The sequence below is a fragment of the Solanum pennellii genome, chromosome 8 (assembly GCF_001406875.1).
Source record: "Solanum pennellii chromosome 8, SPENNV200".
Lineage (NCBI taxonomy): Eukaryota > Viridiplantae > Streptophyta > Magnoliopsida > Solanales > Solanaceae > Solanum > Solanum pennellii.
In genome coordinates, this window is record NC_028644.1 from 57456413 (window position 1) to 57481813 (window position 25401).

Sequence of the window (25401 nt, forward strand, 5' to 3'; positions counted from 1 at the left end):
GCCATGTGGATCATTTGCAACTATATGATGGATGCATCTATGCGATGATCACATATGCTTTAGTGTCAACTTAGGAATCGGGGTTTGTAAGGTTGTTTGCCCGAATTGTTTAATTTAGAGCACAGTTCCAAATTATTAAATTATATTGATAATGCTGGTTGATTTAGCAAAAATTGTATAACTCCAATTATAGCTAAATCATGGTTATGAGAACAAAACTCTTAAATAAAATTTGGTATGAGATAATTTTATTTAACATGTAGCAACACATGTATGCTTCAAGCCAACAAGGTTTCCCCATTAAAATTGGTTCAAGGTCAGGAACACAAATAATTTTTCATCTAAAATATTGAATGTGCGATTATGATTTTAATTTCTCCACCACGCACAAAGATGAATTTCCAAATAAGGTTGGATGAATGTTAGCTAACATTAGGGGGAGAGGTGATTGACAACTGAAAATTATGTGTTAGGTTTAATGATGAATTATCTAAATCCTCGTTAAATAAATATGTGAACTTAAGTTCAAGTGATAATTCATTTGCATAATGTTGCAAATCAATTGTCAGATGAATGTACTGACCCTATGATATAATTCAACTGCAAATGCTTCAATTTGAAGTCCTTGAAGGACAGAGTCAATGATACGCCGGAAGCGTAATAGACAAATCGATTCCAAATATAAAATTCCTTGAAGAAGGAGAGGAGCAAATGATCAATATGGTCATGATGATGAGACAAGAACTATAAAAAGAGCACATTGACATAACACTTCATAAAACCTCGGAAAAGGTTCAGGTACCTAAAAAATGATGAAAATTGAAGAGATCTCTATAAGTTATGTCATATTGGAATCGATATCAAATAATCGTCGACGGTATCTTTGATATAAAGTAGCACTCAATGATATAAATTGTAATGAGGATCTTGAATTCAAATCTATCATATAGTGTGAACAGATAAACGGTTGTCCAAGTAAAATGCATAATTCAAGTATATTTTGTTTCACTTAGAAGAGTGACATTTTGGACTGATAGTCCATAAGTCAAGATATAATGTCAGTGGGGTACAAAATTATTATGCAATGGTATAATCATAAGATATCAAGTACGATTTGTGACTTGGGCATAAAGGTTTGTCGCAAAAAATCTGATATTATTGGAGATGCTTTCTCCTCTGATAGATGCAATGAGATTTGTTTTGATTTGACAATATATGAAAACTTGAATGCATATAATGAATAATTATCATGTCTAGCTAGACAATACTGAAGGTTATGTAAAAATCCTTGAAGTAATCGAGGTATCTGAAGCATATAAGAGTTTGAAAGAAACTTTTTGAATAAAGCTTCAAGAATCCTTATATGGATTGAAATAGTCAAGGAAGAAAAGGGTACAAAAGAATGACCCTAATTGTCCTTGTATTTTTATGAAAAAGTCTTGGTAAGACAGAATTTTGTCTTGACTTACAGATTGATAATTTGACAAATGAAATATTTGTCTATCAGTGCACATACACAAAAAAGTTTTGATACAATTTTATATGGATAAATCACATTTATTGAGTACCCTAATGATTGTGAGATCGCTTAATAAATGATGATTCATTTTGATCTCAAGATAAGGATTAAGAGCTCCTTAGTGATGAAACTCCATATCTTAGTGCAATCAGGGTACTAATGCATCTTGCTAACAATACTCGACCAAATATCTGTTTTGCAGTAAATTACTGGCAAGATTCGGTTCCTCCCCAAGGACATTGAAATGGTGTTATGTATATACTTGAATATCTTTGAAGGACCACATACATGAGTTCATTCTATTCCGAAGAATTCAAGTGAGAGTTGATCAGTTACGTAGATGCAGAATATTTATCTGATCTGCATAAAGAACAATCTCAAACACGCTATTTGTTTGCATATGGAGGCCCAATAATATTCTGGTGATCAATAAAGCAAATGTTGCTATGCATGAATAAAAGCCCTCCGTGAAGCAAGTCGAGAGTGCGTCTGGTTGAGATAATGACACATCATATTTCGAAAATGTGCGTTTTTCTTTGAAAAAAATATACCAACCACAATGTACGAAGATTGGAGACGTCATCGCAAGAAATTAAGTGATGTTTTCATCAGGGGAGTATAATACGTGTTGCACTCTTTTTTTCTTGACCGAGATTTTGTCCCACTGGGTTTTCCTGGCAAGGTTTTTAATGAGGCAACAAATAGTGCGTAGCAAAAGATATGTGTACTCTTTCCTTCACTAGAATTTTTCCCACATGATTTTTCCTAGTAAGGTTTTAACGAGACACATTATCTATGGACATCCAAGGGGAAGTGTTATAGATCCATTGAACTAAGTGGATGGTCCATTATTCATGAACTTATATATCCTTATCATGGATATGTATTCCAAAGATTTATCCTTATCTTAGATATGTATGTTCCTAAGGTGACATGAATCTCTCTGGGATAATGATATATTTATTAATTTGGCATTCATTAAAGTGGCTTTTGAAGTGATTTCTCTACTTATAAATAGAGGTATCATTCTCCTTGTATGATACACATGAATAAGAAGAAAAGTTCTCTCTTCCATCTTCTCTTCTTCTTCTCTTTCTATTATATTATGAGCTTGATTTTATAACACTTATGTTATTTTTGAGAATTTACATCTGCATTAAATTTTAATGACTTATTAAATTTTTTGAGTACAATTAAATATCATTACATTAACTGAGATGAAAGAATTGATTAATTGTTGTTTTAAAATGACAGGAGTCTATTTAGAGACATCGTTGATAACTTGATAATGATAAGCATTAGGTGCTGAAACTATTTGATAAATAAGTATGTTTTGTGTTAAAAATGAGAAACTAATTTTATTTTATAAATAAGATATATATGTTCTTAAATGTACAGAAATTATAAATTAAAGAAATATCTTTTATGGAGTAGAATGACAATTACGAAAATGAGACAATGAAAAATTACTAGAATAACAATTCGATATTGTGAATAAATAAATAAAAATCAATGACTAAAACATTAATGCTAAAATGATAACAAAACTAAAATAGACCTAAAGTTAAATTATAAGCATTAAGGCGTTCATACTCCAATTTATTTATTTATTTCTTAAAGAATAGGACAAGTTACACGATTAGCATATTTATTGATGAAATAAATATGTATTTTTATATTAATATATATACTCTACTACTAATTCACCTACAAAACCCTCCGTCTATCTCTGTCTACAGCTGAAGGAGGCATCACAATTTCGATTTTACAGGTGATTCACTCTCTCTACTTCTCTTCTTTTAAATATTTGTTCGAGTCCCTTCAATTTTTCATTTGATTAGGTTAATCACCTTCTTGAGGTTTTATTTCATGTTTTCAATTGCAATTTATGTTGAAATCTTTTCTTGAAAATATTTGTGTGTTTGTGGGGTGGTAAAGAAACTGCATTTTTAATGAAAAATTCAGATTATGTGAAATTCTGTAAAGGGTAAATAAAAAAATTAGAACTTGTGAGTTGTTCCATGTGCAATGATGAAATGTGTCCTTGTAGAGTGATTATAGTTTTCATAATTGTGAATCAATCACTTGTTGTATGAAAATGTGTTAGGAGTTGGGTCTTTGATAATTAAATGCCTTGCCCGTGATTTTTTTTAAAAAAAAGTTTCGTGTATAATCCAGACATAGCTAGGCGCAAGCTGAAGATTCTTGCCTATGTTGAGGAAAACTGAATGAACTATTTATGTTCCATTTTGATGTCGGTTACTTGAAGGAGTAGCGATGAATAGTTAATGTGGGGAGCCCATTATCCACTGAGTTCCGAGTTTTATGATACTGGCCCTTGGGGATTTCTCAGTTACTAAAAAATAAGAGAAGTAAATAGGAGTCTTGAAGCAGACTTATGCTTTGAAGCTAGTGTACTTGACCTTGCTACAGCCATTTGACGCAGGCTGATACCGTGACACTAAATTATCGCTATCATGAGGAGGACATCATTGAACTGTAAACATTATCAATAACGTGTTGTCATTAGGTGTATATAATTAGAAATTTAGTGTATGAAAACTGAAAAGTAATTACGAAAAAGTTTTACATTTGAGTTAGAACTTAAATTGGGTTTGAACTTGATTGACATGGTTTTTACACCATATATTCCAGTTGAAATGCATTTTAATTCTTCTCCATATAGTTGTTTCTTCATATAATTTGGTCTTTTGATTTGTACTTTGTGCCAAACCCTAGCAGATTTTGCACTTTCATATCTTTTCTTCTATGTTCAACAATTGTGACAATGTTTTTCACAGTGCATCATTATTTGTAGGTTACGAAACAATGGCATCAAAACTGCCGATAGTGAAAGCAAAAGCCGTTGAAGCTTCAAAGTTCTTGACCAAGAATGGATGTGCATACTACAAGCAGATGTTGGAGCAGAACAAACAATACATTCAAGAGCCACCTACTGTGGAGAAATGCCAGCAATTGGCGAAACAAGTGTTCTATACTCGCTTAGCTAGGTTTGTTATTCATCACTTCTATCCTTTTAATGTACAAATACTTTAGTCTTTGTAGGTAGTAAATGATGATTGCTTCAATCTACCTGTCCATTTCTTGAAAGTATTCAATTGGTAATCAGCTGACAACATGGACAGATGTAGGAAATGTTGGGCCTATCTTCTTACTCTTTTGAATGCATGTTATCCATAAGTTGGGTGTAGCTAGGTTACCTTAGGGCTGTAGGGTTTAGACTTCAAACTGCTCATCATCTTGTGGTTGTAGTATTTTTCTTGTTTTATCATCTCATTAGGATCCTTAATGATCCGTCTTTGAGGAATCACTTCTTTATTTAAAAAACTTCCGGGACCCTATACTCTCTAAGCTCCCTTCACAAAAGTTGCTCGAACTTGCATTTGTTGTTGATCTATGTTGCTTGGATCCTCCATAAAAGTCGTCGTGGCTCCCCTATTGGATCCTCCAAAAATGCATAACTATTGGAGGATCAGCACACACACAACAGCATCTCTGGAGGATCCAAGCAACATAATTGTTGATGACTTTGCAAGGCGAGTTATCAAATAGAGTATTGCTCTTTGATCTTGTTGCTCTCACTGTCCTGCTTTCTGTGGCATGCTGATTTATTTGATGATTTTTTTACTGGAAAGTGGCATTGAGAATTTCTATGTGCCCCAAATATTTCATGTTAATCCATATGCGAAGTATGCTGTTAAACGGGATAGAGGGACTGTCTTTTGGAATTTTCATTGCGAAGAAAATAGAATATTACAGATCACCCAAAAAATGACTGGACCATTTGAATTAGTATCTGCTGTGAGGATTATTTTGGTTTGCTGAGAGCAAGAGTAATTCTGCTGCCATTTGCCGTTGTTATCCGTTGCAAAAAGTGTTATGCTTCCGTTATATATTATTGGCACATTACTGAATTATGTCAGATCAGAGATATGCTCCAATTTCTTTCCTGATAGAAAACTTGTTCCATTTATACCTTTTGTTCATCTTGTACTCATGATATCTCTTCTTTTTGGGACAGTATTCCTGGACGTTATCAAGCATTCTGGAAGGAACTTGGTGATGTCAAGAACTTGTGGAAGCACAGACAGGAGCTGAAAATTGAGGATGCTGGCATTGCTGCTCTTTTTGGGCTAGAATGTTTTGCTTGGTTTTGTGCTGGGGAGATTGTAGGTCGAGGGTTCACGATTACTGGTTATTATGTCTAAATCTCCCAAATATTAGGTTTTCAAAGGAATGACTTAAATCACTGTCGATAAAAGATCATCTTCAATCTCTAACTTGTGCGGGATAACACATACCAACGAGATACGGATTTTCAAATTTTGATGTTTGGCAAGAACAACTTACGTAGAGGATGAGTTAGGAGCCTTGTGTTTGCTTCAATAAAGCAGCTTTGAGCATGTTGTTTTCATGATTACTGTTTCTTGTTACATAATTAAATCCACATTATCACTATAACATTCTTATACCTACAAGGGGTGTGTTGCGATGCAAGGATCACTCTTCCTTCAACTAAAAGTCTCTGATTGAGCTTTTGGAAGGGGGCATTTTGCCTCTCTTAAATGCGTTTTTCCGGCATGAATCTGAATTGGCCGAACAAGACCATCAGCGTTATACTATACGTACCAAACTGCACAATGACTGATGATGTGTTAATGCTGTTCAATTGAAAAGAACAAGTTTTGCTTTGTTTATTGAAAGGCACATCTGATGCAAGATTCATCAGCCTTGAATTCGATTTATTTCCATAATATTTCTTTCAACTTCATTTAGTTAGTAAAGCCTTATAACTCTATACTTGAGACTCCAAATATGGACAAAGCTTACCTTGCATTGCATTTCTCTCTACATTGCTTTCATGTCTTGCACCCATGACGACCTATTAGAAGTATCTTATCAAAGATGCTTTACTGCACTAATACTGTTTCTACAAATGATTAATCAAGTTAAATTTATTGTATGATAGAAGATAATTCGTAGATTTACAAAAATAGAAGATATTTTTAGTCTCTAAAACTGAAGCCACAAAGATTGTTTCATCTCTGATTTGCTATCTTTCTATGCACAAGTGCTGCCCCAGAAACAGAATACTAGCACCTTCAATACGGTCGAATCCAGTCTCTCTAATAAAAGCATCTTTAGTAGGAAAAACAACTCTTGTAAATTGTTTATAAAATCGAAAAAAATTCCAGGCAGCACCATAATATTGCTTCTTGATCTCTGTACTATTTCTGTAAAGGATCTCTCTCTGTCCTCCCTAAAGTATGTTCTTCTTAAAAGCCGATACCATCTTTGGCGAAAACAGAAAAACAAATGCTAATAGTGATCCGAAAAGCATTTTCATAAAATATTGCATCGGATCATTGTCAACTTCTTCCTCTGTACCAGTGGACGTTGACATTGCCATTGTCGAGGGCAATGCTTCAATAACAGCATCTGCCAGATCAGTTATAAAAGAGGAGGTGCAATTCAGAGCAGGAACACGACCCCAATTTTCAATTCCCGATTCAAGAGCTAACTCCTTGTATTCCATATCAATCTCTTCAAGAGTCTCTATATGCTCACTCACAAAGCTGAAATTCCAATAGCATGATTACATTAGGTGACATATCAAGAATAAAGCAAGAGATTGTGTTATCTGGCAGACAAGTAAAAAGTAAACCAACAAACATTCATATGAGAAGAGTATCTTAGTTGACAACAAAGGCCAAACACTCTTGAAGAGGTTATGATAATTTAAGTTCTTCATTAGGGGTCTCTCATACACAGTGAAACAATTCCAATTTGTACTTCATGATGCCCAATTGCACAGACATTCACAACACACACAACCAAGAGCATCACTTCCTACCAAGTCAACAAAAGCATTGTCCCTTCCAAAATCCCCAACCTAAAATGTATCTCAGAGACAGTTGGCTATTGTCGCTTCAAATCCCACATCAGTTTTATGAATATGCAGGAGAACCATTAGGATAATACATCTAACTCAACAATTACAAGACAATACAAGTAATATAAACATCTCACCCCCTTTTTTTTCTTCTGACTAGTCAAAGAGGTTCTCGCGGTTATAGTCACATTATTAAACCTCCAACCTCTCATGCACAAGATATTAGCATCCATACATGACGATCCTTTCAATAAATTCAAGTTACCAATTTGTAGCAATAGGATCCATGAGTCATGTGGTCTTCTTGTACCATCTCCAGCAAATCAGGTCTGGCTAGAGAAACCATAGTAGACTTGAAATAGTTTTCAACAAAATGTGATCATGTTAAACTTGCAAACAGCCCATAGAAAGTCTAACCCAGGTTGTTAATCTAACAAAAAATCACCCAATAAATTGATAGCACCTGAGTTTTGATCCCATGACACCATAACTTATTGAGAAGATAAGTTTCAGGTGCTAGAATGCATACCTTACTGGAACAGCCAACAGAGACTTTACACCTTTCTGTCCAAGCTCAACAAGAACTTCATCAGTGTATGGCTTCAACCATTGGACAGGACCAACTCGACTCTGGAATGCAAAAGGATAATACTGAATTAATTCACCACGAGGGGAAAGTACCTTCATCCCACTATATTTAGTTTTTGGTATATTCCTTGTATACAGGAACTTCCCCACATTAATGAAATTGCTCTTCATTTTACATAGTATAGGGGTAAAATGTGATGAAGGATTATTAACACCGAGTTTGGAGAAGAGTTAGGAATATCTGAAATGTAAAAAAGTCTGAAGTTGGTAGAGAAGAAGTCACATAAAATTTGAAATAATACAGGTAAAATTAACATCAATCTGAAATACTGAGGGATGAACCTTTGGCATTTCTGGGGGAAACGTAATATTTTGTGAAACAGAACAAAATAGAAGTAAATTGGGGAAAAGGGGAGTCATATTCTGTCTCAAACCCCTACAATCTTCCTCACAAGAAAAGACTGTTTTAAAAATAGGAGGAAGGAAAAAAAAGGAGAAAAATATGGAATGATCCGTAAAAGCACATAGAATTTGGCTAAACTGAACTTTGAGTCATTGCAGCGTGGAAAAATACATTTATTTCCAATATCTAATAAATCACTTAGAGGGCACCATTAGGAAGAGCTGAATGTATATGGTATTGCAGAATGTGGAGAATACAGGTAACACAAAAAGTGATCAGGAGGACTTGAGCTTTAGGACAAACCTGGTAAGCCAAGGTATGATCATTGTTGATTTCTCTAGCTTTCAGCTCTTTCATTATCAAGAAAATGCACTCCTCCATCTGATCTCTATATGGATCGCCAGCATTTTCAACATAACTGATTGGCACTCCATGGGCACTAAAGAAAATCATGACCTGAAAATACATCCCTCTTAGAATTGAGTTGGAAATAGTAAAAAATTCCCAGTAATGATAAAGAAAGGTTCATCACCAAACTAAAAGCATAACCATGATGATCAGAAACTAAGGCCACCCAAATAAAGAAATAAGATATGCTACCTCCTCAGGCTTAGTGAAATTATGTAACTCCTGCTCAATCAAGTTTGCCATGGACTTGATGTAACCTTGTCGTTGGTACCAGGATTCAATGACTGCAACTGGCAGTCTGGACAGATAAGAGTCTCCTCTGGGAGTGCACAAAAAGTTCAGATATTGATCAGAGACAGGAAAATGTATGTGAATACACTTCAATTTAAGAACATGAGACTCCATAAATGCAGTAACCAAATTGAAAAGAAAAAGAGAGTTACTTGAAAATATTCTGAAGGGCACGGACACTAGAACCAGTTGTAGAGATAGAGTATTGAGGATATAAAGGCAGTACAACAAGCTTTGTAATCCCATCTCTTTTTATCTGCACCACAACAGGGAACTCAAATTCAGATCAAACTTAAGACCTATGAAATTTCCAGCTCACAGGAGAAAAGTGATTCTTAGGTCCATTCAATCCCAACTATTCATTTGGGTGTCCTTGAAAGGATAACTGCTGGCTGGGATCAAGTAGGTGCAGAAAACATGCTCCACCCAAGAATTTCGACACATAAATCTTTTTAAATAAAAAAAATATAGAATCTCAAATAAACAGCTGGCAGTTCATCATAAGAATCAGCATATAACTATTTGACTATATTTGTACATAAAAGTAGTGAGGTTGTATTACAAGCTTGTTAAGAAAAACAGAGCACATTACAACGTTTCGCTAACCAGAAGCCAAAACTATCTCATCCAGGCAAATTAATGAAAAGAAAGCATAATGAATTTTCTTCAGGTAATATTTCCAAACAATGTAATCAGAACACAACACATAATTGCTAAAACTATCAATTTCGCTTCTTACAAATGAAAAAGGTGATGATTATCTTCAAAATGTGGCCAGGTTTCAACAAAAAGGGTCTATCTACCAATTGAAACATCAGTAAACAATAGTATAGATCACATTTTTTTTGAGGAGGTCTATATATCACTGAATATTCTTAGCAGAATTGATTTAAATAAATGCCAAAATAAAACATTAGCTCCTCATAAATGGAAATTGACAGACAAGTTAGCTTATACTGTGAAACATTCTAGTCATGGACTGAGATGGACGTTATCCGGATTTGAAAACCAAAAAAAACAAAAAACAAAAATAAGAAGCTATATCTTAACATATTGCAAGGGTAAATAGGGTTTCTTTAGGAGAGTTCCTCAATTTCACTACTTCGATCCAGATTTTGCTTGTAAAAAGCCTTCTATTCCTCCAATTTTAGTTCAATAGTAATTACAGAACTTTTTTAGTTGAGTAGTAATTTATTTTTATCAGTAAAATGATGAGCAGTACTTATAAACATTTCTTATAGTTGGGTAGTGCCTTACTTTTCAATAAAAGATGCACATACTAATAAAAATGAGAGTTGGCTTGAATGGTTTGGTCATGTCCTAAGTAGACCTTCTGATGCAATGGGTTCGAGCCTTCGAGGTGTGAAAAAACGTAATGATAATAGGAAGCTATCTCAAAATACCAATAATCTCCCAGAAAATCCATGCAACTTAGAGAAAAATAAAGCACAGCGAAAGAAAAGGATCCCTTAGCAGTACCACCCTAGTTGAGATTAAGGCTTAGTCTTCGTCAGGGATTGTATACGTCAATAGAAAATCTAGCAAAATTCACGGCTTAGAGAACCTAATGTATTAAAGATTGGAAGTGGAGCTAAATGGGAATGAAATGGGTAGCAATGATTCATATAATCCCCACTAGCTAGGGATTAAGGCTTAATTCTTGTTAAACATAGGGTTCTGTAACAGATCTTATTCTTCTGTTTCACGTACAATATTTACTTTAGGTTTAGACAGTTTAAACATGCATGGCTGAAAGCAAATCAAGCCGAAAGAAGCAATTTGACATGGCACTTAATTAAGTTATACATGAGTCCAATCCAGTCAATTACTGTTGGGATTAACAAAAGATGGAAGATTTTCTTTGGAGGAGGAGGACGAAAGAGGAGATAGGAGGAAATAACACTAAGAACACAAAAACCTTTAGCTCAGTACCCTCCCTAAAACTATATGAAGGGAGGAGGGAGTGAGAGGCACCTTTCTTCTTATTTATTTCTTTTCTCCTTTCATGTCTTATTTTTTGGGTGAGGAGACGAAGATTCAAATAAAATAGATATCTCATGATCCATTAAGTAGAAAAATCATCTGTTATTATTGTTTGTAACTTTATCAATTACTCCCTCTATTTAAAAAAGAATGTCCCATTTCTTTTTTAGTCTGTTTCAAAAAGAATGACCCCTTTCCTTTTTTGGCAACACTTTAACTTTAACTTTCCACATGACATCTTTAAGACCACAAGATTAAAGGACATTTTGGTACATTGACATAACTTTAATTTAGAACCACAAGATTAAAAAGTTTTCTTTCTTTTCTTAAACTCCGTTCCAAGTCAAATTAGGCCATCCTTTTTTAAACGGAGGGAGTATTACTCATCTGCTACTTCCCCAACAAAAAGTTTTAAAAAAGAAGATCTCTACAATCAAGATCCTAGATAATATTGCTTTAGGGTAAGACAAGGTGTGTAATCATAAGAAACTTGAAAGAAACGGAAAAGGAGAAGACCAGATATATTTACATATACCTGTGAAACTACAAGAATAGTAGAGATGAGCTAAACACCATTTTCTATGTAAAGCTCAAAGTCTAAATATGACGATGCAACTCAGAACATAGAACAATTGCAGCGAACATGTAATACAAGTTATATATACAATAGATATAGAATGAAAAAGCATATGGTATACCATTATTTTTGCTCATTATGCAGTAGAATACAAGCTGGGATTTGTAGCATATTTGCTACAGAAGATATATTTTATGTCACAAGGAAACAAAATAAGAGAAACTAAGAAACACTGTCAAAGTAGTTGTAAGATGTGTGGTGGATCATATAGTTCTACCATTTTTTATCCTACCTTACAGAATTACTCGATTTTTTACTGATTCTTTATTTTTGTTTAGCAGAAAGATTTACAATTTTTGCTTGTTAGTTAGTACTTCTGTGAATTGTGCCCGTGTTCAAGCTCTCAAAACAGATTAGACTTATTTGAAAAATATAAATGAAACTAGTGTTCTAATGACTTGTTGAGATTATCGTAAGCACATGAGAGAAGACACAGACAAGATCAAGACAAAAAAATTTAAACTGGAAGAACCAAGGAGGATGCATTTTAAGCCTACCTGGTGAACAGCTTCCTCTGTGAACGGGTGCCAGTACCTCATCGCAACATAGACATTAGCTGGTACTTCCTTTGTTTCTAGTGCAATTTTTAGTACACTAGCCTGCAATGATGAGCTTAAAGGGTTAACAAGTTGAAAATGACACCAGCATAATGAAGTAAAAAGAATTTATTAGCACAGAGCACATAAATAAAAAGAGGTTTTCCTATACCTGCTCATCTGTTATTTTTCGTAAAGGAGAACCACCTCCAATTGCAGCATATCCTTCCTTGCTTTTCGGAGCTCGGAGAACAGATATAAGTTGTGCCAATGGGCGCTGGAGAAATCGGAACAATCTGGGTAGACGTATAATGTCCTGCCATGTGAAATTCATACCATTAGCATAAACACAAACAAAGAACGAAATTGCTCAAAATCTCCAGCTTAGGAAAAAAAAATTAGTTAAGACTGATTGTTAGCATACAGGATCAGCAAATAAGTTGAACAGAAAAGGCTGGACATCATGAAGTGTGTCTGGCCCTCCAAGATTCAAAAGTAGCACTCCGATCTTTTCTTCAGCTGTCTGTGAAGAAGACTCAACGATGCTCCCCGGATATGTAGACAATCCAACAGAGCAGAAAGTCTTGCCAACTACATCTCTCTTGTGCACTGGGCGATGTAAAGACAATCCCCCAACTACACTGCTTTTTTTGAGAGTGAGTTCAGAAGATAAAATTGTAATCTCTCGCTCATCAGAATTCATTTCTCGCCCACCATGTGAGGAATGGAAAGAAGGCATTAACCTTGTCCGCGAGCAGCATCTGCCAGGATAAAGATTCATTCAGTACATCATTCTGGCATTGAAATTAGCATGGAAATGAAAAATCTATGTCTATCTCCTCATTAAAAAGTTTAGTACATCATTTTGGCATTGAAATTAGCATGGAAATGAAAAATCTATGTGCATCTCCTCATTAAAAAGATTCTTTTCCCCACGAGATCTATCGAGTCATCATACTTGATACACTCCCATTATTAGATTGTCATTACAAAGTTATAGAGTAACTTTCTAAATAATGTAAGCAAAGCATTTTCCCCATATCATAAGTTGGTATTTGATTATAAAATAACCAACAACTTCTGCATAACAAATGACCTCATTCACCTGCCAAACCCAAAACATCCTAAACCTTTCATCAAGATTCTGACTTTTCAAACAGTTATTCATATAATTGATCAATCAAACGTTACAACAAAGAAAAAAGGAACTCGATTCTTACAAAAACATATAATTGACAATAACAAAATTTAACAGCAACCCATATGAAAAAAAGAAAGGAATTTCCAAGAAAATGAAAACCCATAAAAGCTTACATGGAAGAGTTAGAAGTGAAACTAGCAAAACTAGAACTTGGAACCTTAGTCGGTTGAAGAAGTCGAGAGATCGTCCCTGTTTCCATGATCTACTATGTGATGATTTTCTTCTATCAAAACTTTCCAAAAAGAGATCTTATTCTAGTTTTTTATGGGTCTGAAAGAAAAATAATACTATTAAATGCAGAAAAAAGTATAGTTTGTGGAAATTTTTGTGAGAAAAAATTAAAGGCGTTGGCTAAAAAAGTAAAATATTGAGAAGAGTCAAAGAAATATAGGGTTTATGGAAGCTAATTGGATGGAGAGAAATGTATAAATAAAAAAGAAGAGGAGAGGAATAACGAAGACGTGTTCATAGCTATTGATGTAGCAAGTCACCTAACACCATTTTTCTTCAAACAAAACCGCCAATTGCGACTTCTTTTCTCTTTTGAAGGTGCTATTAAATACTATTCTCTCCGTTTTATATTAGTTGATCAAACATATTAAAATATCATGAATAAAAAAAATACATAAATATCTTTCTAGAGTAGGATTAAAAAATTTAAAATAGTCTCTCATCTTTGGGTTAAGACTCAAAGTCATTTTGAGTTTTCACATGAAGCTCTAATAATCCTTCGTCTTTGCAATATTTGTACATTTTTTGTCCTCATTCAAAACTATCTATTTTTTAACATTGATTTTATTCATAATTTATGTATGAAATTTTTAATCATCATAATATATATATATATATATATATATATATATATATTGTAATTGAAATTTATTTTTTCTTCAATATAAAGAAGGTTATGTTTTTTTATAAAATGATGACAATATAAAAGTGTCAACGCAACTATAAATGATATGATAAAACAAAAAGCAAGACCACTAATACATATAAACAATAATTAATTCATATAGTTTTGGATGTTGCGTGGAGCAAATTATAAAGTGTACCAAGTCTCGCATGGGATTACTGAGATGATGAACATCATTTTCCTCACATTATATTAATGCCCAATTTGGTAGTTGGCTTAGTTCTCAAATCTAAACTTCCCCATCAAATCTAAACTTCCCCACCAAACAAATGACAACTCTAACTCAACTAATTTTAACTCAAATATCTGATCCACAATAGAACTAAGAAAATAAAAACGAAGTAAAAATCTATTTAGAATTGAATTTTTTTGACTCTTGACTTTAATTTTCTATTTATGTAAATATAAATAAATTGCTTAATATGAATAAATAATCTATTTAGAATTCAGTAAGCAAAAAGAATTATGATTCAAGATTCATAGACTGAAAGTTTTGAATCCTCGTTTGTTTTAACCTATTACAAGGANATATTTAATAGATATAATAACTTCACGTGAGAGATTGTGAGAAGAAAAACACTTTTGAATGAAGACCAAAATTGCACCAATATTTTTGACCAATAATATATCTCTTATTAATTCTTTAATTTTTATCTATACATGTGTCTTATGTCTCTTAACTCTAGAATAATTAATGTTAAATGATAAAAAAAAATTAAAAAAAAAGAGTCAAGTCTCTCTTATTTGTTAAAATTGACAACTAGAGTACTTCGAACAAACGTTTTTGGTATACAATATCAAGGTCTAATTGTGTGACCGCACATTAATAATCTTTTTTTAAAAAAAGTAGTCACTGCTACCACTAATTTAATAATTGCTTGTGCTAAATTAGGTACTAAATTGACAGTTAGGTTAAAAGAGTAAGTCAGATGGCACAATGGTCACTCTCGTTAATTTTTTTAAAGAGATTTTGAAATCAATTCATAAAAGTCTAAATGAATTTGGCCAATCATTTATTTCAGGGATTAATTTGATAATCCTAGTCAAATTAACAAAAGTGTACAAATATTCATTTTTGGGTCGATATTTAACTAATGTATGTCTTATAGAGTTATTTACTTTTACAAATTTATCCCTTTCCGAAAATAGTTTAAACATACTCAACTGAGATTAAAATTTTGCACTTGAATTATATACATATAGAAGTTGTCTCAAAACCTCAAACATGTGTATGTTTTGCCATAATTCAAACTTACTTCAAATTCATTCGATTTAAAAAAAAAAAAAAAAACTGGTGTCATAACGAACAAATATTAATCAGTAATATATAAAAACAACAAAAATGATCTAGTAAGATCATTTAACACAATTTTTATTTTTATTATTTAAAGTATGTATGAGTTCCATCTTACACAAATGAAACACATGCTTAAAATGATTAAGATTTTATGTGAATAAATGCATAAGCGAAGTTCCCTAACATTTTGATATTTGTGGAGAATGAAAAAAAATAGAAATATACAGCCTCAATACCAAATTCAAATGGAACTATCATTATAAAACACAATTATTAAAATTATAGCTATCTAGCCTCATTATGTCTTTATGTTTGCCATTTCTGAAATTTTCTCGGTACTTAAATGGGACAATGAAATAGGACACCTATGATAGGGGCGAAGCTACAGTCTTGTAAGGGTGGTCAGATGGACATTTTTCGTTGGAAAATTATATACTCTTGAAGTATTGAAAATGGTACATAACTACCCCTGATCCACCTATTAGCTCTAAAATATCCTTCCCATCCACCTATTGGTTCACAAGTACCCTCCCCATCCACTTTTGAATCCAATTTTAGCCACTTTATCAATGGGCACCATTTAAAGTAATTAAATAATCATTTTAATTACGTGGCGTTCAATCATTGGTTGCAAATTAATTATTTAATATAAGTTCTAGTTTTAAATAAAGCCGCCCCAATACTTATTAAACCCGCCCGACCCAATACAAAGAACCCGTCTAATTAAAATAACCCTAAAACCTTGTTCCCAAATAAACAATCCATTTCCCAACTAAGTTCTTGAATCAATGAAAGTTGGATGCTTTATTTGTATTCTTCCAACAAATTTGTGTGCATTTGTTAAAGAGAGTATTAACGTATTCATTCTATTAATCTCCATCCCTCTCTCACACACATTGGACATACACAGTAGAGTACATGTAGTCAAGATGAATAATTAAACGTTTTAATGTAATAAATCAGTGGAAGATTGCTTTGTTGTTTCTCCAAGAATAAGGTGTAAAAGATGATATTGGATCAATTAACTAAATCTTATTTACGAATATAAAGATTTGAGAAGTTCAATTTGAAGTCCTAAAATATTTCACATCCAACTATCGTTGATCAAGAACTTGGTTGGGGAAATGAAGTGTTTATTTGGGAACAAAGTTTTAGGGTTGTTTTAAGTAGATGGGTTCTTTGTATTGAGTCGGGGGGTTTAATAAGTAAAATGGATGGATTTAAAATTATATTAAATAATTAAATTGCAACCAATGGTTGAATATCACATAAATAAAAGAATTATTTAATTATTTTAGATAGTGCTCCGTTAATGAAATGACTAAAATTGGACCCAAAGGTGGATGGAGAGGATATTTGTGAGCCAATAGATATATGAGGAGGGTATTTTGCCGCCAATAGGTGGATGAGAAGTAGTTGTGTACCATTTCCAATACTTCAAGGATATTTTAGGCTCTTTTCCGTATGTAAAATACAGTCTAATATCTTGATATACTATAAATTGAACAATCTTCACACAATAAAGGAAGATAGTCTAGTGGATTGGTAAAAGAAATGTTGTGTACCCAATCCGCTAACTCTTTAAAGATTTAACACTCGGCGAAATTTCTGACTCTGTCACTGCCTCATCATGACATTTACTGTGAAATCACATATGTAGGATTGTAGATATTCAAATTCCAACAAATTGACTGAACTTAACTACAATTTCCATGATATAGTTTCCAAATTGATTCAATTGTTTTTGCAACAGCCATGGATTATGAGTCTGCTACATTTCCCAGGAGAAGAAACATAGATGATCTTCAGGTATTCTAAACAACACATTGCAAAATTCGGTAGGAGGAAAGGGTAGCCTTGTATGTAATTATCATTCATCAGGCAATTTGGCCTTCATTTCATAAACCAGGCAAAGGGTACTGCGACGTCAAAGCTTCGACTCTTTTTTGCAAGTCCAACACCTTATCCATCAAACTAAATTCTGGGGATGTAACAACCTTCATGAAATCTTGGAGTTTGGTAGTAGAGACGGACTTCTTGGCTTCAAGGGTAATTTGCACACCCTCGTGAATAAAATCTGCAACTGCTACAAATTCCTTCTCTGTAAAACCTCGAGTGGTCATGGCTGGTGAGCCTATGCGGATGCCACCCGGTACTAGTGCACTTTTATCACCTACAATTTTGATTTTGACAGTGTAAATGAAAAAAGAACATTAAAAAAATAATGAACTGCGTAAAAGCTTCACTCACCAGGCACTGAATTCTTATTGAGAGTGATTGATGCCATGTCGAGTATTTTCTCCACTCTAGCACCATCAATTCCCTAATTGACAAATGAACACGGTTAACCTATGCTGGTTACTTTAAACAAACTAGTATATAGATCGTTGTTGTTGTTAGTATAATTTGTTTTTGTTTACCAACAAAATATAAGTCCATCCCAGCTTCACAATAAAAGGGAAACAGAAGGCATAATTGAGAAAACTCACTATGTGCCGCAAATCCACAAGAACCAAATGATTGTCGCTCCCTCCTGAGACCAGCTTGTAGCCTAATTCCATTAATCGGCTTGCAAGAGCTCTACAGTTGGCAACCACCTACAAGATAAATATTAAATGAAGTCAAATTCCAACAGATGGAGCCCGTGTTTGGGTAAAGAAGACATAATTCTTACCTGGTTCTGATAAACCTTAAATTCAGGTGATTTGGCATGCTTCAAGCAAACAGCTAGTCCTCCAATTGTGTGATTATGAGGACCACCCTTCAAAGAAAAAAAAATATTCATAGATCAATTCACGGAATCTAGATTATATTAAAGAGTCCAAAAGAGAACACTGTTCTTTCTTTGGTAAGATACTAGCAATCAAGGAATAAATTTCATAAAACAAAAGGAGCAACATGGACAGTCAAAAGGAAAATGAACTGACCTGCAAACCAGGGAAAACAGCATTGTTTATGGCGGATTCTAGATCCATTCCCAGAACTGGATCTTTTTTGAAGAAGATCATTCCACCTCTAGGACCTCTAAGAGACTGAACAGACAAGTCAAAGTTAGGCATAGTTAATCAGATATAATATAATATTAATCGGTAACTACTAAAACATTTGAGTTTAAAGATGAGGAGTTAGTAGCCTTCCCAAAGTTCCTCTATCTACTGTATACTCTCTTATATCTTACTTTGAAAAATTGCTAAGGAAAATGAGACTTGATGCATGTAGGAGATCTAACAGAAGAAGCGCATTGGAAAGATAGAGAAGTGCAATGAAAATATAACTGGTATAACTATTTAGCTTTCTTTTAAGGAGCGGGGAAGGGAGGGATATGCTGAGAACAAAAGTATTAGCTTGGCAAGAAATTACAGTACCTTGTGAGTAGTAGTAGTAACAATGTCACAGTATTCAAATGGATTAGCAAGTACAGAAGCAGCTACAAGCCCACTGATATGAGCCATATCCATCATTAGGAAAGCTCCAACAGCATCTGCTATCTACCAGGATATACCAGAAACATAATATTATATCCCAAACAAAGAAAACAGAAAGAAGACGTTAACACGTAGAGATCCAGTTATTATATAATTGTACCTTTCTCAAACGAGGATAATCAAAATCACGCAGATATACACTTGCACCAGCAATAATAAGCTTTGGGCGAAAAAGATTCGCTGTTTTCTCAAGCATTTCATAATCGAGAATACCTGTGTAGAATTAAAACAGACTTCCAATCAGCTGAACAGTCCAAATGCAACATGTTAAAGTGGCCCGCTGTTGTTACCTGTAGATTCATCAAGTCGATAAGGCATGGATTCGAAGTAAATCGAGGTGCCTGAAACTCGTCTTTTTGGAGTCATAAATCCATGGGACAAGTGGCCACCATGAGGTAAGTCCAATCCCTAAGGTACAAATCACACAATATAAATGTCAGTCCATGCAACTACTAAAAGACCAATAATAAGAAAACTGCTTACTAGTTATAACTAACCATAATCCGGTCATGTGGATTAAGAACCGCTGTGTAAACTGCAAAATTTGCCGGAGATCCAGATAATGGTTGAACATTCACACCCCATTGTTTTCCATCTAAGCTAAAGGCAGCCAATGCTCTTTCTTGACAGAGAGTTTCCAACTCATCGATGTATTCATTCCCACCATAATATCTGATACAATTAAGAACTAGAAAATTGAATTAACAAGCTATATAAGAGAAGACACATTTTCTGTAGGGAGGAAAAATCTATGATCAATTTCTTCACCTTTTGCCTGGAAGCCCTTCAGAATATTTGTTGGTAAGGCAAGAACCAACTGCTTCCATCACTGCTCGAGATGTGAAATTCTCAGAGGCAATAAGTTCTAAGCTCCTAAACTGACGTTGCTTCTCTTTGTCAATAATAGCACGAACATCAGGATCAGCTTCATGCAACCCATAGTCTTCAAAGCTGCTCGCAGCACCTAGAGAATGCAGCAGACACCAATGAGTAAATGAAGAAAGTCTAAAAAGTAAATATCATCATCATACACGTTCATGAGGGATATGTAACCACCAGAAATGGATTAAGTCCCAGTTAGTTTTTACATTCCTCGTCCATCATAATTGAATTCCGTACCCATTAGTTTTTACATCTCCGCTGGGAAATGAAAAACAAAGTAAAATGTATAATCAGAATCAGTTCTGACATCAATTATAGTCTCTGCATTTTGTTCCAAGGTGCTGTATAACAAGGTGGATGACTCTTCATATCTCTCGTTGGTAAATGATTGTAATAATTTACTATTTACCCCTATATAAATATTAAATTAAATATTAGTGCCTTTTCCCTTTAGCCTTCAATTCACACTTCACATTAACTTTGAATTCAAAACATCACATTATACAAAATGTCAAAACCTATTACTATCATGAGAATAAGAAAACTTCTTTTCAGGTAAGTTATTACTGCTGAATCTGTTTTATGAGCCTTCTCTAAAGTTACACTATTGTATGGAGAAGTCATATATTTGTTTTATGAACATTGCATTTTCTTATGGTTAAATCGAAAATCGAACCATTAAAAATCAAAAACTAATAAACTGAAAACAGATAAAACATATCTTTATTAGTTTACTGTTATTTGAAACCGAAAACCCGATAAACCCATGATACATAAAACCAAACCAAACTCACCAATGCTAACTCTCCTAGGACTCCTCATAAAAAACATAATCAAGGGTCCATCAACCACCATTTGCACTAAAGGAGAATCTGACCAAACCAAAAAAAAAACCTCTTCCCCCGATAAAAAACAGATTTTTATACATCCAAAAATAGTTATAAAGAACACTTTTCTTATACAAATACTATATAGAATAAAACAACAAAATTTACAAATTACCTTCAGGAGCAGAAGAAGTAGGCCTTTCTGTTATCAAGCTCCATTCAGTTGGAGTTGCTCTACAGGGCTTGACAGAGCATAACTTTACCCGACTCGAATTTACATTAATACCAGCAACCCCTTTTGAAGGAAAAGCCGACCCTTTAACCCAAAGAGGCTGCTGAAGAGAACTCATAACCGCAGCTCCACAACAAGCTTCCATGATGCAATTAATTAACAGCAACCCCTTCAATTCAAAATTCAGTTATTCTGCAAATAGGAAGAAAAAAAAATTGTAACTAGGAAACAGGGGATTCAACTGAAGATTTTTCACAAGAATTATAAATCGTTTAACCTTATTGAAATTTCACTAGATTTTCAGTTTTGCGTTTGTAGAACTCTGGAAATATATAGGAACAACAAAAGGTGAAGAAAAAGAACCCTAGCTTGGAAATTCGCGCGCCGCTCATGCACTAATATCTCGAATATGTTTCATTCATTTCAATTCAATCGTATATTTTATTTATTTTAATACTTTTTAAATTTCATTTTGTTAAGTATATTATTTTAAAATTATCAAATTAAAAGACATTTTCAAAGGATAAATGAAACCTGCAATTACTATCTCTTTGGGTGCACACAAGGTAAAAACTATGCTCCTATACAATAACTCTCACGAAACACATAGGAGAAGTGATCTCACTAAGCAAGTATGACGCATTCAACTCGACCTAGAAAGTAAGAATTTTCGAACGTGAGACCTCTAACATGAAAAAATGAACGCTTGGTATCTTTTATGTATTATTACAATTGCAAAGTTTAACAAACGGAAAATAAGTTGGGATAAGCTCTTAACCCTAATCCAACACTTTTAGAGAGAGAAAAAGCACATTCTCGCTGCAGGAAACAAATGCCACACTTAGAAAACATCCCTCAAAATCCACCAGATCCATCTGATAGCAGCGAGATAATAGTAGATCCAGTACCCTCAAATACCCCCAAGGATTCCCGTCCTTCATATATGCCCTTATTAAACCAGTCTACATGACAAGCACTGATCCGATTATGGATATTGATACTGATGACACTCATGCGGGAAAGGGACCCACAAGCAATCAATAGACACCATTATTGAGCAAGGATACCACGCAGGAAATCAACTACATCTCTCTTCGGAGGAAAGAATAAGGATCCAAAAACCGTGGTCTTTCTCCGTTATTATCAAACAAATGGAAAGGAAGATAAGCCATGACCATTTTAAAATTGACAAAAATCTGGTGCCCATCCGAGAAGATAATACTCATTGATCTAGGCTATGACTACTACATGGTTAAATTCCTCAAAGAGGAAAACATGCATCTTGCCTTACATAATGGACCATGGTTTATTAATGGGTTCTTTCTATCCATAAAAAATGGGACCCCAACTTCGTCGCATCTGAGGTGGACGAAACCTGCTCTGCCATTTGGAGACGTCTTCCCAAGCTGCCAACAAAGTACTATTGTCATACAATCTTAGCAAAATTTGGACAAAGCTTGGTAGATTGGTGAAAACTGACATCTACACATCCTCGACACTTAGAGAGAGATATCCATGAATTTGTATTGAAGTACCTGTTGGGATACCGGTTAAACAACATATCTTTATTGACCATCTCAAGAAAAAGGTAGTGTATGAGGGTGCGGACATTCTGTGCAAGATTTGTAAACTTCAAAAAGGGGAGGATGAATCAAGCGCAAAAACCCCAGGCCACCACTCCACAATCATCGGTAAGCGAAGGTATTAACGTCAAATTATCTCACGCAATCACCTGTAAGTTTATTAAATCTCAAATTTATAAGTACGTTGAAAACTCACATTTAAAAGTTTCCCGCACTATTTGGGACCTAACCGGTACTTCAAATCGCTATAATAGCTTGTACCCACCAGATCTGAGGATAGATTTGACGCTAGTAATGATGACAAAACAACTGCTCCAAACCCAAGACATGCCACTACCTTTATGGAAGAAGCGGTTGAGGACCAAACACCTCACACGCCTCCTAAAATCTACTCCCTACACCCAACTACTACTGACCTAGTAGTTGCCCCTTCGACTTCCCCAAATAATAACTCCAAAGGTAACCTTTTTGATATGGTACCCCCTTAGCTATGTATTTAGACAACTCACGCCTCCAGTTGGCGTATACAAGAGAGCAACTACCAAAGATTTTTAACCCTTATTTCTAGTAACATTGACCCCACAAGAATTTTTACCCTTTAAGGAATACCGACCAACATTAATAATTCTTTTATTACTAGTTCGTAAGTACCTGGAGTCTCAGATAATAAAGTTATTACCTACACACCTTTACAAACTTCTTCTCTCTATAAAAATGGCCAGAACATTACTCTCGTCCTTTCTATGATGATAACGAACAACCATTTGAACAACCCAGAAACTCCTACTATTCCGATAATGAACCAAAATACTCTGATACAACTCTTTTGGGTGAGCTAAAAACTACCAAGGGCCACCCAGTGTGTGCGAGTCTTCCACCTTCTCCATCCATCCCATCTTATGGAGATGAGTCTCCAAAACCAGAACCTAACTTTCAGTGTTCTGATGGACAACAGAGAAGTACAATCATAATCCAAAGTGCTCCCCTCCTGGATCTGCTGGTGTCGGATAGGATATGAATGGTGACGGAATCATACAACAGTTACCTATGGATAATGAGTATGTTCCACCTCCCAACGAACTACCAACCCTGGTCATGCCATTTTTCCATATACCAACCTGGGAAACCCCCATTCCACCACCCATGCAAACCCCGCAGCTTTCGAAAACTGTATTTCTTACCCCGATCCTCTAGAGCCTACAAAACATGGATCCTCTTTACCACTATTGGATAATGTAAGGACACACAATGGGGGTGACTCAATTCCAACCTGCTACAACCCCAACGGGATCAGTGTCCAGCACTGGTATTGAGACGACGAACAATGTTGTTTCAACCTCGTAGGTACCTCCCCGTTTGAACTTAGTTCCAATTTCCCCGTTATAGACAAACACCGAGGAAATAGAAGAGGCACTAGAGGTAATGAGAGAAACATGAACGAAAGTCTCAGTGTTAAAATAAGTAAGGGTCATGATATTTTGAGAGAGATTCGAAAAGAAAGTTCATCCTTATTAGTCCCCTCGATTTGTCGAAAAGCTCGATAGATATCAAGACCCCATTCACCCAAAAATAGGAAACTACGTCTTAATAATGAACCTCATAATAAGGAAAAACCAAAAGGTTACGGATAGGAACTTAAGGTTGGATGCAATGATAACCCCCCTCACCACATGAATAGATCTATGAATTTAGTAGTCTGGAATTTTAGATGTGGGAATGGTGCAGACTTCCGAAGGAACTTTAGGGCATTACTTGATTGACATAGTCCCCCTTTAGTGGCATTACTGACAATGAAAATGTAAAGCCACCAAGACTTGCTAGATTACTTTCCCTTCAATCAAATGATCAAAGTAGCAGTACGTAATGTTGGTGGTTTTGTCTTCCTATGGGATGATAATTTGGAGCTCGACGAAATAGCTAGTACTGAGCAGGAAATCCATGATATGATCAAGGTAAATGGCTCTAGTGACCAATGGCTATTTAGTAGTATATATGCTAGAATTTCAGGAATATGCGTAAAATCTTATGGGAAAACCTATGCATAATTGATAATAACTACAATGGAAAATGGCTAATTAGGGGTTATTTTAATGAACTTCTCAATAGTACATATATAAAGGAGGTAGCCCTTTAAATTTATTCAGTAGTGAAGATTTTTGAGATAGTTAATTATTGCCAATTCATTGATATTGGCTTCAAGGGTAGCCGGTACACCTGGATAAATAATTGTTTTAAGAAAAAAAAGCTCTTATTTTTGAAAGGTTCTACCTTCATATAACAAATGGTTGCTACTCTACCCAAATGCTCAAGTTATATACCTACCCAGATCCCACTCTGATCATTGCCCCCTCATACTTTCCCTTAATATATAAAGGTGACCACTAATAACCGCATCTTTAGATTTGAAACCATGTGGACCTCACACCCGAAGCTCCCAAATATTATCAATAAGCCTTCGGCTTGTGCCTTAAATCTTATAGAAGTTATTTCAAATTTTGAAAAGGATGTCACAAATTGGAATGGAGACACATTTGGGAATATTTTTCACCAAAAGAGAGTAATCCTTAATAAAATAGGAGGTATTCATAAGTAAAAAAACTACCTCAATAGTGTTTTACAGTTAGGATTGGAACAAAGGTTAATTGAGGACTACAACACAATTCTAAAAAAAGATGAGGATTTCTGGAAACTTAAATTAA

At 34.5% G+C, this 25401-nt stretch overlaps 3 protein-coding genes across 4 annotated transcripts; 1 reads left to right on the forward strand and 2 right to left on the reverse strand.

Moving 5' to 3' along the window:
- Positions 1–3153: 3153 nt before the first annotated feature.
- LOC107028979 lies at positions 3154–6055 on the forward strand. Of its 2 annotated transcripts, none has more exons than XM_015230247.2 (3): positions 3154–3290; positions 4338–4530; positions 5562–6055. In XM_015230247.2, exons 2-3 carry the CDS (start codon positions 4349–4351, stop codon positions 5746–5748), a joined length of 369 nt encoding a protein of 122 aa, XP_015085733.1. In that variant the 5' UTR covers positions 3154–3290; positions 4338–4348; the 3' UTR covers positions 5749–6055. The 2 variants fall into 2 exon arrangements, with proteins under 2 accessions (XP_015085733.1, XP_015085734.1); XM_015230248.2 differs by having other exon boundaries at positions 3181–3290; positions 4321–4530.
- Positions 6056–6423: 368 nt separating this feature from the next.
- On the reverse strand, positions 6424–14046 carry LOC107028978 (ferrochelatase-2, chloroplastic-like). Its single transcript, XM_015230246.2, has 9 exons — positions 13594–14046; positions 12704–13040; positions 12452–12595; positions 12241–12342; positions 9276–9379; positions 9025–9151; positions 8728–8880; positions 7963–8063; positions 6424–7116 (listed from the first exon to the last, which is right to left on the reverse strand). The coding sequence occupies exons 1-9, from the start codon at positions 13677–13679 to the stop codon at positions 6801–6803; spliced, it is 1470 nt and encodes a 489-aa protein (XP_015085732.1). The 5' UTR covers positions 13680–14046; the 3' UTR covers positions 6424–6800.
- Positions 14047–17370: 3324 nt separating this feature from the next.
- LOC107028019 (serine hydroxymethyltransferase 3, chloroplastic-like) lies at positions 17371–21525 on the reverse strand. The gene is made up of 11 exons (XM_027919368.1): positions 21063–21525; positions 19947–20142; positions 19676–19850; positions 19469–19586; positions 19279–19391; positions 19059–19181; positions 18621–18725; positions 18368–18454; positions 18183–18290; positions 17944–18016; positions 17371–17866 (listed from the first exon to the last, which is right to left on the reverse strand). Exons 1-11 carry the CDS (start codon positions 21262–21264, stop codon positions 17592–17594), a joined length of 1575 nt encoding a protein of 524 aa, XP_027775169.1. The 5' UTR covers positions 21265–21525; the 3' UTR covers positions 17371–17591.
- Positions 21526–25401: the final 3876 nt, after the last annotated feature.

What these genes read in the sequence shown, in the direction of transcription:
- LOC107028019 (XM_027919368.1), bottom strand. Translation starts at nt 21,264, where the DNA reads ATGGAAGCTTGTTGTGGAGCTGCGGTTATGAGTTCTCTTCAGCAGCCT. An exon ending in TCGACTTGATGAATCTACAG is followed by an intron (nt 19,392 to 19,468) that starts GTAACAACAGCG and finishes AATTCTACACAG; the next exon opens with GTATTCTCGATTATGAAATG. An exon ending in CAATAAGAATTCAGTGCCTG is followed by an intron (nt 17,867 to 17,943) that starts GTGAGTGAAGCT and finishes TCAAAATTGTAG; the next exon opens with GTGATAAAAGTGCACTAGTA.
- LOC107028978 (XM_015230246.2), bottom strand. Translation starts at nt 13,679, where the DNA reads ATGGAAACAGGGACGATCTCTCGACTTCTTCAACCGACTAAGGTTCCA. An exon ending in GCCCTTCAGAATATTTTCAA is followed by an intron (nt 9,152 to 9,275) that starts GTAACTCTCTTT and finishes GTGCACTCCCAG; the next exon opens with AGGAGACTCTTATCTGTCCA. An exon ending in ATTTCACTAAGCCTGAGGAG is followed by an intron (nt 8,881 to 9,024) that starts GTAGCATATCTT and finishes ATGTATTTTCAG; the next exon opens with GTCATGATTTTCTTTAGTGC.
- LOC107028979 (XM_015230247.2), top strand. Translation starts at nt 4,349, where the DNA reads ATGGCATCAAAACTGCCGATAGTGAAAGCAAAAGCCGTTGAAGCTTCA. An exon ending in TTCTATACTCGCTTAGCTAG is followed by an intron (nt 4,531 to 5,561) that starts GTTTGTTATTCA and finishes TTTTTGGGACAG; the next exon opens with TATTCCTGGACGTTATCAAG.